General features: G+C 42.5%; 1 protein-coding gene and 1 long non-coding RNA gene across 3 annotated transcripts in view; both read right to left on the minus strand.

Moving 5' to 3' along the window:
• Positions 1 to 3,169, minus strand: part of ANO3 (anoctamin 3) — a 111,738-nt gene extending 108,569 nt beyond the window's left edge. The window contains exon 1 of the mRNA XM_071418301.1: positions 2,964 to 3,169. Coding sequence (XP_071274402.1) covers positions 2,964 to 3,141 — 178 coding nt within the window. The 5' untranslated portion in view covers positions 3,142 to 3,169. The remainder of the gene's footprint in view (positions 1 to 2,963) is intronic.
• Positions 3,170 to 15,093: 11,924 nt separating this feature from the next.
• LOC139585495 (uncharacterized) lies at positions 15,094 to 18,995 on the minus strand. 2 transcript variants are annotated; one of them, XR_011677096.1, is made up of 4 exons: positions 18,820 to 18,995; positions 17,629 to 17,727; positions 17,216 to 17,477; positions 15,094 to 17,032 (listed from the first exon to the last, which is right to left on the minus strand). It is a non-coding gene; the product is annotated as an uncharacterized lncRNA (long non-coding RNA). The 2 variants fall into 2 exon arrangements; XR_011677097.1 differs by having other exon boundaries at positions 15,094 to 17,043.
• Between the last annotated feature and the right edge of the window lie 177 nt (positions 18,996 to 19,172).

A 19,172-nucleotide genomic window follows, 5' to 3' on the forward strand; every position in this document is an offset into this window, starting at 1 on the left:
AACATGGAAGTCTCTGATCTGTTCCTGGGGCATTCATCAACTGATCTTGGTTATACATTTCATTCCTTAAACCAAGGTCTCAATATTTTTCTGCAAGTGATAAACACCTAAAGATTTCAATAAGGCTCTACATGGGAAAAAAAATTCTGTACTCTGTACTCAGAACTTATCAGTACTTGAGTTCTTTTTCTTCTTTTTGTTAATAATCTGCAGTGTATTTTGGTGTTCATGCAGAGCACCAAAAAAACAAAAAAAAAAAGGCTCAGGATTGATACTTGCATCAGAATTGAAAGTAAAAAAAAAAAATATGGTTAATATTTTTCTGTCACAGCAACATTTCCTGAACATCAGAGTGTATTTCAGGATGCCACTTTACTTTGTCAGTGTTCACTTTTTCTAAGTGTTATGTTTAAAATAGCAACACATCAGTACAAGGAAAGCTTTTCTTAAGTGAAATCTCTCTATATTGAATCCTCTGCTTTATATACCAAGAGAATTATATGACAAGCACTGCATAATAAATTTTAAACTATAACCTCTCAAACGAAACAATATTTTGAACAGTAAATTGAACAGAAGAACAAGGAGGTGTTCTCTGTCACTGCATTTCTGTAGGTTAACACTGAGTACTTCATGTTTTCACAGCATTTCCTGGTGATATGAACAATTTTATGTGAGTCCTTGAAAAATTATTTTCAAAACAAAACCAGTTTAAAATCTGAAATGCATTGCCACTAAATATAGAGATTGCCAAGGCTGCAGGTGTGGAAGTGCAGTCCCCTGGGGCAGAGAAGCCAAACCTCAGGGCAGCACCCAGATGTAGGATGTCCATTTCCCTGGGGGTTTTCATATTACCATTTGAAACAAACCCAAACAAACAAACCACACCAACCCAAACCTCAATTCTAAGAGAAAAATTTCTGTCAATTACCATAGCTTGAATTCTTTTCTGCCTGACAAACAGCATTGTTGGTTAATATCTACTGAAAGAATTAGGGTCCATCATTTTAGTATAACCAAGAGGTCCTTATTTTTATCAATAGCCATGGCTGAGCAAGCAGAAGTTCCTTTTAGGAACTTCTTTTTAGGAAAGAAGTTCCTTTTAGGAACTTCTTTTTAGGAAAAAACATGTGGAAGCCAAATAGGAATTGTTTACACTTCTCCATGCAGACTTCAACCAACACAGCACCACACTAGAAACTACAAAGGGCTTGCCTAAAGACTGGTAAAGTAAATATATCAAGGAAAACTTTACAAAGCAAAAAAATGAGATGGCATTTCCTTCAAGTGGTCATTTATAACACCCAAAAAAACTAAGACAATTCATCAGTGTTCATTTGATTCTGCTCACAATGCAAAATATAATCCAAGAAAATATCCATACTCAGACAAAACATTTGTCAGAGATGCTTGTTAGCACTCTGATTAGATGTTTGTTATTTTGCTTCAGGAATATTAAACAGTGTTTCCAACAAATACTCACAAGACAAAATCCTTTTTAAAAGAAAATAATATTTTTTCCTGAATGGAAGAATCAAAAGAGGAAGTGTCTTTTTTTATTACCTTCTTTGCAAAATTCTGAGAAATAATATGTTGCTTGTACTGGAAGTTCATTTAATTCTTTATCAACAAGACAGGCTAAAAAGGTTACTTTGTCATTTAAGGAATATAGCTCAGCAAATCACCTAGCACACACAGAAGTTCTTTAGTGACACTTGTAAGGGTAGGAGAGGTATTTTGAAAATTATGTAATAGTATCCCAGAGGAGCAGACAGACACCTAATTCCTGACCTTACAAACCCTGCTGTCATAGAAAAGAAAATTTCAGAAGTGCATCGACTATGAAAATTCTGTTTTACAAAAGTTACTGAAGGCTTTAGAGAAAAAGAAATTAGAAAATTTCTATTAAGGAAAGCAAAAGCCATCTGCTTTTCTGGCAAAGATCCCAACCATTTGACCATTTTAATGTGCAACAACTGAATTTATAACTAGAAAATGTTCCAAACACATGTTGCAAAGTTGAAAATATCATTTTGATTTATTTGATTCAAATCTTCACCTACTTCAGCCAGTCTGAAAGGTGCAGACTTGCACTGCACTTCAGTTGTCCTATTACAGCATATAGAGTGTCAATTACATTCAGATATTCTCCACTTGCCAAGTCTGTGTTTTGTTCTGGGCAAGGGAAAACATGATGAAAATAAAATTACTCTTTGAGAGTTGTGAAAGCCATAATACAGATGTAGTCCAAAAGAAATCAGAGTAGCCATTCTCAGAAGGGGTTTCCCATGTGAAGAGCTGTCCAATACTTAAGAAGATGTGTAGGGATTAACTGAGATTCCATTAATTAACTACAGATGTGTCCCCTTGGTTATATTAGATAATCCAAGGCAGCTACAGTCTGTATTTTTCATGACTAGGAATTTTTGGAAAAATTTAAGTTTCACGATGCTCACAAAAATCGACATTTTTGTGAGTATAACACCTGTACATAATACCTGCCCAATACAAAAACAAGCAAAATGCATTTCCCTCTTTACATATGACAAAAAAAAAAATAGAAAAAAGCAGTCAAGGAGCCACAGTGCTGGGTACCAGAGAGCACAGCTGACAGACACACTTGGCCGAGTCTCCTCTCAGAGCAGCAGCTCAGGCTGCTCTAACTTACACAAAAGCTGTATCATCTCCTATGGAAAGCTCATCCTTCTGTAATGCCAAGGTTACAGGCTCCTGGACCACCCCTGCCACATTCTAGAGAGTTCAGGAGACACAGATTCTTTTTAAACAATCATTTGTTCCCACCATTGATCTGAACTAAAAATTAATTCCTATAATGCTTGCATGACAGCAGCAATTCCTATGTTTTCCTTGGTGGGTCTTACAACTGAAAGTTTAATTGCCACATGTTACATGAGTAAATAGACACAGATTTGAGGAAATAAATAATATAAATGCATCCTTACCAGCTGGTGCAGAATGTGAGCAGTGAAGCTGAAATCCATGATGATGATCAACACATGATTGACTGGATTTGCCTTGCTTCAAATCTGGCTTGGAATCTCTTTTGCTCTCAGTCTCATCTGACGAAATCTTATCCAGTTCAATTGTAACAGCTGACATTTTGATGGCTTCAGTAGACATCAAATTAAAAAAAAAAAAAAAACTGAATAAAAGAAGTGAGTTTTAGTTCAGCTTGCCCAAACTTGCAGTCTGAAAAGAACTTCCTATCATAAAGACAAAAGCACAAAAAACCAGACTGTAACAGTGCAGAAAGTCAGGTTCTTTTTTCTTTTTTTTTTTCTTTTTTTTTTTTTTTTTGTTAAATCAATGACAGAGAAATTCTAAACTCTATTTCCATGAAGCTGTTCTTCCATCTCTGGAGCATCTGCTAAACACTGCAGCTCATTTCTAGAATGGAAAACTACTACTTTAAGAAGTTCTTCTGTCCTTGCAGCGAGAACCATATTATGAATAGCTGCCAGAAACACAGCAAGGGTAAGCAGAGACATTTGTATGCCTGCTAAGTTGGGGACTTCCTAACTTTGAGAGTCCAACTCAGATTTTGTTCCTGGGAGGGGCCAACACCAATGGGAGTGAGTGCATCCCAGGCCAGCCCATGCTGGCACCTGTGCCTTGTCCCTTGTGCCACAAGTCAACACCAAAGTCATTGCATGGCATGTGTGTAGGAGGATAAATTACCAAAAGCTGTGTAATTCCTTGAAAATGAGTAAGAAATGCATCACACTTTCTCTGGTCATTATTTTAGAGCCTTGAGTTTAAAAACGTGTCTTTCTAAGCAAATATTAAGTAAGAGTAATATTAAGGAAAGTGGTTTAATCTTTCAAACTTTTTAATGATTACTTTTGTTTCCTTAAATGCAAGTAAATCTCAACACAACTCAAGGCATGAAAATGATCAATCACTTTCTAACCTGTCCCAGCAATCTGAGCACTCTGAAGAAATGAATAGATCTATTTATCAGTGGGATACTTCTTTAAATATTTAGAGATATTTAAATTTCTATGAGATAATGGGACATGATTGCAGCTAGGAACCCAACTGAGGTAAAAAGGCTAATACTAATAAGTAGAAAAACATGGAAATGGGACTGTAAAAATCAGTCAGAGGGGAAGCTTTCCAAGGAGACCAGAAATATGTGACAGTTTTGCTTTCATTTCCCTTCAATTAATGCACATCAGGGGCAGGAAAAGCTTGATGCAAGTGTCACAACACTAAACAAAACTTTAGAAAGGGTTATATAACAGGAAAAACAAGTGTGGTTTTTGGAAGGCAAACCCAGCATGGCTTACATCAAGAGAAGGAAAAGGCAAAAATATCAGACAAAAAACACTGCATCTTTTTTAAAAATAGCCCTCCATTCCAATACCTCATAAGTATGTAAAGTCTACTTGTGTAATTTATGCTGGCTGAAGTAATCTTACTTTGTCTTCTGAAAGAAAATTCCCCAAATGAAAATGTTGGCTGCCAAATTTTTCAGAAATTTACAGGCAGTACAGCCCTATCTGTTTATTCAAAAAAATTTATTCAAAAAAAATCCATAGCCTTAATTGCTCTTTGCTGCTCATAAAAATTTAAAACATGTATTTTACATGGAGGTGCTACATAAATGAGTCCAGTGTAGTAAAACTAGTAAAGAAAGAAGCAGCTTAATCCTCTAAAGGCAGAACACCTCAAATGCCCAGAGGCTGGATAATTTCTTCAATATTCAGTGTCCCAAGAACTTTATCTTAGCTTTTGCTGGATTCTTGTAACTTTTCCTGGACATGTAAGCAATTTCACTTCCTGTACAAACCTTTATCTGAAGGGTTTGTGTTTCTCCAGTAACATTAATGTCAACGTGACTGAATTATTTTATTTTTTTTTCTCCCATTACCATGTTGCTGTTTAAACTCTGAATATGTAAATCAGTCAAGAGCAGTCTGTGACTGTGTCACACCCAGGTCACTCAGACCCAGGGCTATACCGAGGGTGTTTTGCTCTGGGTGGGTGCAAAGGAGAAAATTCCAATATTCTCAAAAAGCTACACAAAATTTTACTGGCAAACTATAGAAAATTAAGGAACATTGGCAAAAGAGTAAATACAACACAACATCACTTATCAGAGCACAGACTTCAGCCCACTGAACACAGAAAACCTTTAAACTCATTTGATGTTGTGTTCCTGGAGAAGAGAGCTAGAAGAAGAACAAAGGGAGAAAAACAGAAAGGCAGGAAATTTTTTTGCAGCTAATTTTGACATATCTTTTCCATCAGCCTGAGTAGGAAATGCAGGGAAATTCAATCCCCCCCCTTGGGCTGCACAGGGAACGTTCCTGCCACGGGCTCAGCTCCACCCAGCACAAAAGCTGGAGCAGGAGAGCTGGATAAAGAGTGTCAGGGAACTGGTGCACATGACAGGAACCTAAAGCAGGGTGTGCAAGGCTCTGCTGCTGCTCGGGAGGAGATGCTGTCATTCTGCACCTGAGGCACCACCTGCACTCCCAGCATGGACACCTGGAGTTTGGCAAGGCCTGGAAATGCAGGAGGGGTTATGGGGCAGCAGCAAAGGCACCAGGCAGTGCCCCCTGCATCCCCTCACACCTGGGCAATGTCAGACTGCACAGGAAACTCACACAGTCCTGTGCTACTCACCACCTGGAAACAAAACCTGAGACTCCTCTGACTTGCCAGTCTGATTTCTCACCATTATTTAAGCAGTTTGCACACAGTTACTGTTGAGTCAGTTGTTGTTATGAGCCACAGGCTGATGTGCTCACCAGCACAGTGACACTGGAGGAAACAGTCTCCCTCATGCTGACATCCAATGGGAGAATGCAAAGGAAAACTGCTCCTAAACTTCAAGGGTTAAAAGAGAAGAAAATAAACCCATGATTTTTCACTAAGTATGAGACACTTTTCAACTATAACTATAATCTGTCAAGTGACTGGTCTAAAACATTTATTAAACCAAACAATCAAGAATTTTCTATAGTAACACTAAGATTTTTTTTACAGTGAGCTGTATTACTACTGAGTGTAAACAAAATTACACTTTACCTTTTCAGAGTTGCAGAATACCATAAGAACTGAGAAAAGCCTTTTTTACGTATGAACTCTGGAACTATTTGTTTCCCAGTCAAAAAAAGCCAGCTGAACAGCTGTAGATATAGGACATGATCTACTCTGGAGTAATCATAAAATCCTAGAATAGGCTGGGTTGGAAGGGAGTCATAAAGATCACTTGGTTCCAACACCCCTGCCATGCACAGGGATCCTTTCACCAGACCAGGTTGCTCAGAGCTCCATCCAAACCTGGCCTCCAACACTTCCATGGATTGGACATCTTCAAATTCTCTGGGCAACCTCATCTTGTGTCTCAGCACCCTCTGAGTAAAGAATTCCTCCCATATATCTCGCCTAAAGCTACTCTCTCTCAGCTGGAAGCCCCTCATCCTTGTTCTGTCACTTCATGCCCTTTAAAACATCCCACCTTTCCTGCAGGCTCCCTTCAGGTACTGGGAGGCAGCAATTAGGTCACCCCAGAGCCTCCTCTAATACAGGCTGAAAAAAACCCAATTCTCTCAGCCTTTCAGTTAGGCCCTAAAACCAGAGATTTCACCTGAATAATAAAGGAGATTAGCTTTTGATGCCATGCCCCTTATGTTAACTTGTCACCCCATATTCTCTGCCAGCAAACAATTACCAGCCATTCCTAGCAGGCTGACAGAAGGGAACTGGATGGCTAGCAAAGATTAATAAAGCATATTGTTTGCTGTTTGCACTGGACATGAGCTTTATACAATTATCCCCCCAGTTAGTGTGGAGTGGGCAATTATCCTGGCAAACAGTGGCACATTGAGGGCAGCCAGACAAAGGCAGCTCAGAGCCCCTCTGAATTCCTCAGTGCTGGCTGCCATCCCAGCCCCAGCCACGCTCCAACAAGGCTGCACAGTCATGGGGGAGCAGCAAGGGAAACAGTTTTCCTGACCTGGCAGCATTTAACAGCACAAACATTTTTCCTCACCACAAAAGGAGTTGAAATCTGGAGGGAAGAGTGTGTGTGTGTGTGTGTGTGTGTGCAGCAGAACAGAGTGGCTGGAGAGAGCAGTTTTGCTTCCCATTCTTCTGCAATGTTCCTGTTAGATTTTCACCTCCTTCATCCAAGTGAAAGCAGGATTTCAGCAGTGGAATGGAACAAAGAAAAGTATTAAAAATTGGAATGTCAAAGGACTTTTTTTCGTGACGCCAAGTCCATATAGCAGGAGCCTCAGCTAGCTGAATCCTTCTTGGCAACAATTCCATTTCAGTGCATTTTTACTCACTTTTTCAGGGGAATTGTGAGCAGACACAGCCCATGGCTGACACAAAACCAAGGAATGACACAGCAGGGCCATTGCCATGGCTGTTTTTCCAGCAGCCAGGAGTGCTCAGGTCTGGCAGGGAGGGCAGCAGAATCTGCAGGGGCACTGCTGGCACCTCCTGCCACGCCAGACCCCAGCCAAGCCTGAGCCACAGCAGAGATCCCTGGCAGCCAAGTGGAATCTGGGACAAATCCTGGGTGCTACCCAACCTGCACAGCCCTGCCAGCACAATCACAGAAATGACAGGAATTGTTCCAAACACTGACACTGCCTGTTTCTGAGGCAGGTGAAGGCTGCTCTGAGATGCCCTGGTGCCTGCTGGATCCCTGTTAACCCAGGAGTGCCAAGATGCCAGAAGTTGAGATTTAAGTCATAATCTGGTCAATTCTATTTAGCCTTAATGCTTTCTCTTTTGCACCAAGAAAAAGGATATTTCTCTTATTATCTGAACACGAATGAAAAGACGATTTTGACTGCAGAACGTCTCACACTAAATCTTCAAGTAGCTCCTACCTTATGTACTTAAAACCCCAAATCTTCAGACAGAGATTGAATATCTACAGCAAAATTGATCTTTAAAGTCCCCACTACTGAAATATTTCAAACATTGTCTCTCTAGCAATACCTACAACCAGTGTCTTGAAGGAAATCAGAGCTGAAAATATCTATTGATTATCAGTATTCCACATTTCCTAAGGTAAGTGAGCTGCACTGTGAGAGCTGGGGCTATGCAGTTGTGGACAAGGCTTATTCCAGCCTGAATAATTTCACTGCCTTACTGAGGCATAAGTAAAAACTCCACCAAAATAACCTCATGCCTCAACCAAATTGAAAAAGGGACAAATTCTCAGTTTAGTGGATCCAAGTTAAGAATGAAATCTAAAACTCAGTGATTTCTATGAATTTAAGTTGCTTTTATTCTGTTCATTTCTTTTTCATTCTGGACACTTGTAGCCACAGACAGCTCTGTAACCCTCTTCTCCATATATATATACACTAAGGAAATAAGAGTTCCCTTCACTCTAAGGAAACTCACTACATAGGCACATTTTCTTCCAGAAATTGAAGAAAGCTGGTATTTATCTTCTCCCTTGGTCTTTTTGTGTTTGATTTTTGGTGGAATTTCTGAAGGTAAAGAAATACAGCAAAAGATAGGAAAAAAATAATTTTGAATCTGCTTGAGTTAGCAAAATACACTGGAGAAAACAAGAGAAAGGATCTTCACACTTCCACACCTTTAAGCAGGAAACAAGCAGAGGGTGGATGCTTTTTAATGAGTGTGAAGCTGTTTTTACCTCCCTGTTCTCTGAACACCTGTATTTTGTTTTTGACTGATAATAGCAGGTTTCCTGCCACTAACAAGGAGGTTCCTGTCCCTTCCCAGCTCATCTGGCTCTGCCCAAGGTACCTGGGCCTACACACACCAGGGCTGGCTGGCTGCAGAGCCCTGCAAAAGAGGTGTGCTCAAAGCACACACCAGAATATTTCCTGTGTGCTTCTCCTGCACTTCTGGAACTCCAGACACACACCAGAATATTTCCTGTGTGCTTCTCCTGCACTTCTGGAACTCCAGTCACAAGGTCCCCCACAGCAGAGTGAAATCCATTTTAATGGGGCTTTGGTTAAATCAGTCACCTGAGTCCTTGCTGAGCCAGGCAACCTTATGCAGAAATACATCCAAAACCCAACCAAAATAATACAACAAACCAAAATACCCAACAACCCCAAGCCCAATGGAAAATCCACTCCTGTTTCTGTTGGCAGACCTAGAAAGCAAGGCCAGAGGATGTTTGCAGTTGTAATCCCTTGCTTCACTGTCAAGCTCATCAGCACTACCCAAACATGGTGCATTTTGGCTCATTTTGGCAGCACTGCTCAGTGCCTGCTCCTCCTCTGGGCTGCTCCACACTGGGAACAGCTCAGGGAAATAAGTGCTGAAAGTAAAGCCAGCGCTTCTGACTTCCACAAACTCAGTAGTGATGTCTCCCTCTGGTGATGACACATTCCAGCAAGGAACAGAGCTGAGAATTGCAAAGGAACACATCCAAGCTGAGTAAAAAGAAAGGAAAAACGTGCCTGGATTCCACCAGAACATCAATGTTTTCATCTCTTGTTTCAATCTGGTACTGTAATGAGAGAAGCCCGAGCTGTAAGAGGAGATGTAAGAGGAGCAGAAGTGCATTATGTTTAATTGTACTCTAGAAATTTTAAGATTAGTGCACAGAAAAAATACCAAAGAAGTGAGATGTCTTAAAAAACTCATGTTATTTGTATTGTAAACATCAATCATCACACATCCAAACTCCTGCAAGTATGATAAATGCACCTCACCCAATTAATGCATGCTTTAATCAAATTTTAATTTGAATTAGATTACAGTGACAAAAGAGGCAAGTTTTGTGAAAAAAGATGGCCAAATTTCAGCCCTTTGTATTTTCATGTGTATTTAAACAAAATCAGTTGCACCAAGAGAGTAACAAAGTGAGAGCACACCCTTCCTACTGCAAGAGGAACAGGCAGCCAAGGACATGCAGGAGACAGTGGAGAGGGACCCTCCCCAAAGTCTGATTTTGTACCTTCTCACTGAGTATTTCAGTCTTCCATCGACCTTGAGGTGCAGCCCTGTGAGATCCAAACCCAAACCAGCCACAAGCTTTGGGACTGCAGCACCAAACTGGTGTTGAGCAGTTTATTTGCAGTGTCTGCAAATAAAGTTTTTTTAAATCCTGCCACATTCACCAGGTTTCAGGCCTCCACACCCACAGTTCCTTGAACAACTGCACATTCTCTGCATCCATGTGCATTATGTAACACCATTCTCTGTGACTTCAGCACACATTGCCTCAGGTCTCCCTTGCCTTTTGTATTTCTACATCAGCAGCCTGAGCTTCTGATACCAGTCCACAGCTACACAAAATGTGCTTCTTTTATTCTGGCATTTCGTCCTATTTTCAAAAACATTTTTAGGAATGTGCCCAAGATTATAAATAAATTTTCTCAAGTACTGAGCAGTTTCTGATTTGGAAAATCTTAGCGTGTTATTTAGATGGCCACCTATGAGCCCCTAGGCAAATTTTCAGTACTGTGAACAAAGGAGACACTCTCCTTTCAGCACCACCAGTATTTAACAGCCTTATTTACACATTTTGAAATTAAGTCCTTGAAATTTTTGCTCTATCCCCAGGCACCCTCTTTAAACAAAGGGTGCCTACATTTACTGAGTGGAAAGATGATAGGAAAAACTTCTTACAGTGAAAACCACAGAAACAAGGAAAACACCAGTTTTAATTTTGAGGCACAGCTGGCAACCAAAGGGTCAGCACCTCCAGCAGAAAGGAATTCCTCTTCCACTCCTTTCCTTATTTATCCAACTAATTCCTGGACTTCACTTAGACAAGAGCACCATTTCTCCACTTTTGGTTTTGTTCGCCTCTAAATTTTGAGTAGTTTAGCAACAGCTGGTCTAAGCAAGGAAGTTACTAAGGGCTGGTATGACCCTAAATGCCTCTGTTTTCTTTGTGGCTCTTTTACCCAACCACCAACACCAAGCTCTGCTCTTTCCATTACCCATAACTTGGACACACTATATTCAGATTAAATAATCCCAGTACTTTCAATTACTCCAGTCTAAAAGCAATCACTGCCCTCAGCCTTTGTGAACTTTACAACTTGTTGGATTTTTCTTGAAATGGGTCTGTTCTCAAAAGCCAAAGCCATGGAAAAAGAACTGAAACCAAAATCCACATGATCAAGCAACCATAACACACGAGAGCCCAAAAACAACAGGAGAGGCTGTAGCCATGTCTGACCCTGTGAACCTGTTGTTCTTCTATTATTTCTAGAGTCCCATATTGTTGTTATTAGATTTCCAAAGTCCATACCTCTCTGATGTATTCTCATGGCTGCAGATCTTCACTGACTCCTTCTGCTGCATGCTGTTCTCTCTCAGGTCAGGCCTCCTCCAAGGCTCTCCCTGACTGGCTTACCCGCCCTCTTTTATCCCAGTCATCTTCATTGGTTACAGCTGCAGCCCAATTAAGGACATCACAGCTGCAGCCCATCGAGGGCAACCGGGACCTCTGGGGCAAAGCCTCTATACAGATATTCAAATACATTTCCTCTACTATATTTCCCCCTTTGCTTTTACTTAAGTTAACAGTTATACAGATGTTAAATTACAATACATACATTTCTCATGACTCACAGGTCATGCACAACACCCACATTTCCCCATGACTCACAGGTCATGTACAACCCACATAGCTCCTTGCTCAAAGGCCATACTCTTTCACAGCTCCCTGACCCAAAGGCTATGTTCCGTCGCAGCTCTTGGCCGCCGCAGCTCTCGGCTGTCTTATCTTCTGCTAGCTACCACCGCAGCTCTTGGCTGTTCCGTCACAGCTCTTGGCCACCACAGCTCTCGGCTGTCTTATCTTCTGCTAACTATCACGTTGGGGTCCCCAATTGTTGTTCTTCTATTATTTCTAGAGTCCCATTGTTGTTGTTATTAGATTTCTAAAGTCCATACCTCTCTGATGTATTCTCATGGCTGCAGATCTTCACTGACTCCTTCTACGGCGCACTGTTCTCTCTCAGGTCAGGGCTCCTCCAAGGCTCTCCCTGACTGGCTTACCCGCCCTCTTTTATCCCGGTCATCTTCATCAGTTACAGCCGCAGCCCAATTAAGGACATCACAGCTGCAGCCCATCGAGGGCAACCGGGACCTCTGGGGCAAAGCCTCTATACACATATTCAAATACATTTCCTCTACTATATGAACCTGCACATGGCCTGGAGCAAAGAGCTCAGAATCTCATTTTATTGGGCATACTGCTCCTGCATTTGGAGCTAAACAGCTCAGAATCTCATTTTACATGTGGCATACTGCTCCTGCATTTGGAACTAAACAGCTCAGAATCTCATTTTACATGGGCATACTGCTCCTGCATTTGTAGGTCAGAAGATCTCCATTTACAGGGCCAGGATTTTACAACTTCATGGACTTGCTTCAGATGCCAGAAACTCCTTTACATTTGGAATAAGCTTAAAAAAGGTCACAGTTGAACTTCATTAGCTTATATGATGAAAACCAATTAAGCAGGCAGTTTCAATGGCTGCAGACATTCCCTCTATCTCCTACCACGTTTCCACCTCAAAAAGGAAGGGGCCTGAGTGGATTTTCTGTTCTAAATCTCTTTAAACACGGAGTTACTCAGGCTAACGTGAAAGTAGCAGGTCACAAATTTTTATTTAAAATATACTGGCAACACAAATTCAACAAGAAGTTTCTTACAGAGGTATCATCAGCCTGCTCAGATCTGCACCCAGCCCTTAACTCTAATAATAATAATAAAAATGTCAATCAGTTACACTCTGATCATCCCTGTACAAACTGAGCACTTGTAGTCCCACAGATAGGACTACAAATAACTTCTATAACTACTAACCAAACACACAGATCATGTTGCTGCTGACAAAGATATCAGAGCCCTTCACTTAGATCCATATATGCAGGGCATTATTGCTACCAGTAGCCTTACTGACAAGAAATAGTGATTTTTGTGAAGGTAAAGGCCCCATGAAATGTCAATAAACTGTAACTTCAGGCAGCAAAGCTTTGGCAGCTTTGCTGGGTAACAGCCCCCTGTATAATTATCCAAATTATATGTACAGGCACTCAGGATGTTCAGTAGCTGTTGCTGCTATGAGCTGAGCTAAAACTCAGTGCAAACCATCAATGCTGTGCAAAAGTACAAATGCTACCCCCAATCCAGCCTAAATATCTGAGATGCAAGACAAAACCAAACTGCAGACATGCCACCTTCACTCCAAAGTAAGTATATTCAGGTTTACCCAGGAATTAATAGAGATATTTCCTGGGAATGGTTTTTAACAGGCTCTGCAACTGTGACACCAGGAAAGGAAAAACCAGCGGAGGAAAATCCTGATCCCCTTGGAGCTGAAAGTTTTTCTCTAGTTGGCAGCAGCCCAGGCCAGATTTTCTTCATGAACAGACCTTTACTTAATTAAAGAGTTTCACTGGAGTACAGAGAGGAGCCTTACAAGATCTATGCACAGTATTTTCCTCTCTCATCCTCCTAGGAGTACAGACACACTCGTACACCCATCCTCACAGGCCTCCTGCAGCAGAAGCTACCAAAGATCTTGGCACAAGTGCCAAATCAAGAGGTAAAAACCACCAAAACTGTGCAATTTGCTATTCTCTACTGCATAAATAACTACCTGAAATAGGCAGTTTTTTGGAAAAAACCCAGTTTTGACAACAAAGTGAGATGTGGCAGCCAGACCACAGAGAAAATAAATGTCCAACACGAAAATAAAGGAAACTCCTGTACACAGACAGGACAGAATGGCCAGAAGAGGAACTGTTAGAGCAGCTGATTTTGGCAGGGGATCCTATCCTCTGTGCTACCTCCTGCAGGACCCCTTGTGCCAGAAACCCTGGTGGCCAGAGCCCAGCCCTCCCTCTGCCCAGCTCACTGAGCACCAGCAGAGAGCACTCACACTGAGAGGGAAAGGGGCAGATGGAAAACCTGCATCACCACTTCTTCCTGGCCCCACAAAGGGACCCTGCCCTGGCAGGACCTTGTTCAAAATCCATGGAAGTCAGTAAAGTGGATGTTTGTAACTGTCAGCAGGGATACTTCTATTTATGTTGTTTGGGGTTTTTTTATTATCATCCATCAAGAACATTCAGGTTTTTTTTCTTCTCTCTTTGTTACAACCACAAGAGAGAAGATGAACACAGGGAACTGAGAGTGATTCACACAACAAGGCACAGGGCTGACCCCAGGTGAATTTAGCTTGTACCAATACACTGTTTCACCATCCTCCTGTGCTCTCTCTGCTGTTGGCAGCATCCATAATGCTCTCATCACAACACTGCAAAATGGAATTTTGCAGAAATGTAACTCTGCAGGCAGAAAGAAAGAACAGTTGCTGCAAAGTCTTTCTTCTAAAGTATTAAATGGTAATGAAAAGTCCAATAATTTAATATGATCAGGACAGAAATCTTTCAGCTCTGACATCTGCCCACTCCTATGACACAAAGGATGATCCTGATTTTTCAAAAAATCTCTCTTCATCTGCCTCCTCTCCCACCCTTTCAAAGCACCAAGTTATTCACAAACACTTGTATAACTGGAAGAGAAAATGGAACCAATTTCAACATCCTCAGCTTCAAAAATTATCTTGTTCCCTTGTGCTGTATCATTTGCTCCCTTTGGAATCCTGATCAAGTACAAACCAGAACATGCATGAGCTTTGCTTAGCTCCAGTTTTTAACCCTCAGGCTTAATTCAGGGCTTGAGCGCAAAGGCCTTACTCCAGAACACTGAATTTTAGAATCACCAAGGTTGGAGAAGTCCTTGAAGATCAAGTCTGACTGTCAACCTACCAGCATCACTGCACCCTCTAACCCAAAACACCCAGGAATTTTTACCTACACAAGATTTTAAATGCGGTCATTCTGATTTCAACAAAATATTGGAACTCCTCTGTACACTGTGCCCTCTTTCTAAAAATAGCTTGAGCTTCCTGTCTCAAAAATTGGTCTGGCTTCAGACACTGAAATAGGAGAATGCAGAAAATTCCTCCTCCCATCATCTGGTAATTCAACAAGTGCTAGAGGGCAGCAAATACCAGTGCTACTCTTCATAACAATTCTCATTACAGCTACATCCTATGAAGTAAAAATCAAGAAAAATGCAGATCAGTCACACAATGACTCTATTAACAAACAAAATATACACACACCTTTATACATGTTTAGCAATGTCCTGTCCTGGACAAGATGATTTAGGGAAAGAAAAACCACTCAGGTTTAGCCTCATCAAGAAACACTTACTGAAAATTGCCACAGTTATGCTTTTTCCTGAAAGATACAGCACGCCCCAGATCAGAAATGCATGGTAATGTGTTAACATTTGCCTTTGTTGACTGCATTTGAAGACAGCTTTGTGATTATAGAAACTATCTTGGAATAATTCTGGCTTACACACTTAACAGCAGCTCAGTCCTTCCCTTCCACAACTTCCTCCTGCCCTGCCTGTGCCTGGTTTCTGTGCATTGGTAGAAAACTGTCTGGCTGCTCCCAAATCACCTGAAATGAGCATTTTTCTGCCTGTACCACCTTAATTACAATCCTAGAAGGGTTTGAATTGGAAGAGTTTTGTTGCAATCCCCCTGCCATGGGCAGGGACACCTTCCACCATCCCAGACTGCTCAGAGCCCCATCCAGCCTGGCCTTGGACACTTCCAGGGATCCAGGGGCAGCCACAGCTTCTCCAGGCAGCCTGGTCCAGCGCCTCAGCACCCTCTGAGTAAAGAATTCTTCCAAATATCAAAGCTATATCCACCACCTTTCATTTCAAAGCCATTGGCACTGGTTCAGTCACTATAGGCCCTTGCAGAAAGTCTGTAGGAAAAATCATCTTGTCAGGAAGGGGGAATCTGCAGCTCAGGAGTCCATGGCAGAGGTACAGCTCCCCTAAAAGGCAAAATGTCAGAGCAGACTCCCAAAATCTTTGCCATGAATCTCTCTTTTGCTGAGGTACCCCAGTCTCAGCAGTCCTGCACTTCAAGCCTTCCTCAGACACCAGCTATCAAAAGTGCTGCCAGCACAGGTGTCAAAGGCAGCACCCCTTCCTCTCACTCTGACCATTTATCTTTTTAGCAACAACAAATTCTTTTCATGGATTTCTGTGCCTACTTCATGACAGGCCTCCTGCAGCAGAAGCTACCAAAGATCTTGGCACAAGTACCAAATCAAGAGGTAAAAACCACCAAAACTGTGCAATTTGCCATTCTCTACTGCATAAATAACTACCTGAAATAGGCAGGTTTTTTTACAGCAGTCATGCTTTACGGCAGTTACATTACAGATTACAGTCTCACATTACACATTACATTACAGATTACAGTCTCACATTACAATCTCACATTACAGCATTTACTTTTACAGCACTTTACAGTTTGGGGTTTTTTGTTGGGTTTTTTTTTATTATTATTTATTTATTTTATTATTTTTTATTATTGTATTTTTACAGTTTTCATTGATTTTTTATTAAAAAATAACTTAACCTTTAAAAAATAAAATAAAATAATATGCTTTAAAAATAGAAAAACTGAATTATTTTTATTTGGTGCTGCCCAAAACGGCTCCAGCCGGTGACTGTGGTGGTGTTTGAGGATCCCCAGGACGACGGAAGAGACGAGAATCTTGACTCCACCTATCAGAAGGCTGATTTATTATTTTATGATCTCTATTATACTAAAAGAAAATGAGATATTAGAACTATACTAAAAGAGCAAGGAGACATCAGAAAGCTGGTGAGGAATGAATAATAAAAACCTGGGACTGCTCACAGCCCCGACGCAGCTGGACCATGATTGGTCATCAAGTAGAAACACTGCACAGGAGACCAATCCAAGATGGCCCTGTTGCTAAACCATCTCCAGCCCACACTCCACAGACAGCAGATTGTTATTGGTTCCATTTGTTCTGAGGCTTCTCAGGAGAAAAATCCCAGTGAAATTATTTCCATCAAGCATGTCAGTGCCAGGTGATGGCACAGGCAGCATGGGCTGGCCGAGGTCACTGTGTCCTCCCTGCCAGCCCAGGTGTCACAGCAAGGAGGAGAGAGCTCACCCTGTGCTCACCCTGCAATACAGAGCAATACAACACAAAACACATATTAACACAGGATGATAACCTTTTTCTGTTTTCATTACATGTTGATTTATTGTTACAGGAAACCCAAAACAACAAAAGCACACAAAAAACAACACTCATCTACCATTAGCACCCCCCCTCACATTACACACAAACTCACCATCACTCTCATCACAACTGCTAAATTACACCCCAGCAGTCATTGGTCCTTGGAAACGTGGTTCCCGGGAGCCTCCAAAAAATCCTCCAGCCTGACGAAAACCCCAGTCCCTGGACAGTCCACACTAAAACTCTGGTGATGAATGATGAATGTCACCTCGCTGACAGACCAGGACTGAGGAAAAAATCCCAGCCGGGGAGGAGGGCGGGAAACACCCCAGCGGGGGATTTTTTATTCTAAATTTGAAAATGAGTTGAAAAACCTGAAAAGCAAAGTCACAGACACAAGGTTAAATCCAGTCAGCATGCGCTCCCACACGCAGAGACGAGCGGACACAGACACAGGCACACGCTCTCACACACGCTCACACACTCTTCCCATTTTCCCATTTACACGTTCACTGCAGCCCTTACTTGAAACGCTGAAGAACGTGCTTCGACACATCTCCTGCCTGTTACTCCTTGATGTCAAATGGTAGATTCTGGGGAAATTCTGGGGAAATCCTCGGGGACCTGTGAGATGACAGGAAGCGGTCAACGAGTGGCTATCTGACAGCTAGGACTTGTCCCCGCTCTGGACCAATACATTTTCTACCCAAAATCCCATAAAAGACAGATGAACAGTAAAGTTTTTATAACTGTTCTACCTAATGTGACTACGTGCCACGGCAGGGCAGCTCCGACCATAAGTGGTACAACATAAGTACACACAATATAAGCCAATGCATACAGTGCAAGTGTACATAGAGTGTAAGTACATACAGTATAAACCAGCATAGGTACACACAATGTAAGTACATCCAATATAAGCCAGGACTTGAGATAACTCTCTGGAAGATGAATTCTTGAGCACTATACCCTTTGAGAAGATGGAACCTATAGAACTACTGCAGTCACGTGAGGAGGGTGTAAGATGCTCCCTCTAGAAGTCCAAGAGAATGGCATGGAAAAAAAGGCACTACCAAAGCTGGTAGTGAAAAGGAAGACGGATGAGAACATCTTGTCCCTTTGAGACATCCTGTCTCAAAGAGTAAAAATGTAAAGGTGCCGGAATAAGGGATATCCGGAAAGGAACGTGAGTAGAATAAGGGCGATATGGCACGGAATAGTGCCGATAAAGCATCGAGACATAACAAAGGCCTATGATGTGGAAGACAATGGACACAGACTACATAACACAGACACCGACAACATAACATAGACACAGATGACAAAACGCAGAGACAAGTGGCAATTGCCTGGCACTTTCCTCTTAGGGACCCGAGATTCCTAGCACAAGATGAGCCAGAGGCTGATGATGCCAAAGGAAAGGAAGCCCTATGACGAGAGCACGTGATGATGAAATGTAACTCGTTAAAAGAACTTAGTGCCAAAGCAGTTAAGAGAATGCTCGAGAGGCTCAGCAAGCCTAGAGAAGGAAGCGGACTGCCGGGTGACCAAGGCGCCGCCACCGAGCGCCTCTCGCCGCCCCCCTCCGGCCGCATGGTGGTTCGCTCCCCCCAGAGCGCGCCCCTTCGGCCGGGCGCACCCACTCTCCGTGAAGGGGGGCGGGAGAGGGGCTAAGGAGAAGATGCGTTGACGGGATTCCCTCGCGCCGCCTCTCACCGTCGAAATCGGTGTCGGCCACCACCGTGGTGTGGTGCTTGAGCTGGTCCAGCGCTGACTCCATCTTCTGCCGCTTCACGGGGGACACCGACATGTCTGCGGCTGTGGGGGCTCGCGTGCCTATAAGGGACGGTGCGTGCGCGGAGGGGACCGGCCTGCGCGCGCTCCCGCCCCAATCCCAGCCCGGCTGGGCGGCAGCGACCAATCAGGAGCGCGGACACGAGACGGACGCGGCCGGGAGGAGCCGGGGCGGGGCGGCGAGAGGGAGAACGATTCTGATTGGCTGGCTCGTGGGCCTGGGGGTCGGGCCGGGCGGTCGCTTTGGCGACCCCGACGCCGCCATTGTCCCCAGC

The sequence above is a fragment of the Agelaius tricolor genome, unplaced genomic scaffold (genome assembly GCF_023055355.1).
Source record: "Agelaius tricolor isolate 1412-34295 unplaced genomic scaffold, bAgeTri1.0.p SCAF_82, whole genome shotgun sequence".
Classification (NCBI taxonomy): Eukaryota; Metazoa; Chordata; class Aves; order Passeriformes; family Icteridae; genus Agelaius; species Agelaius tricolor.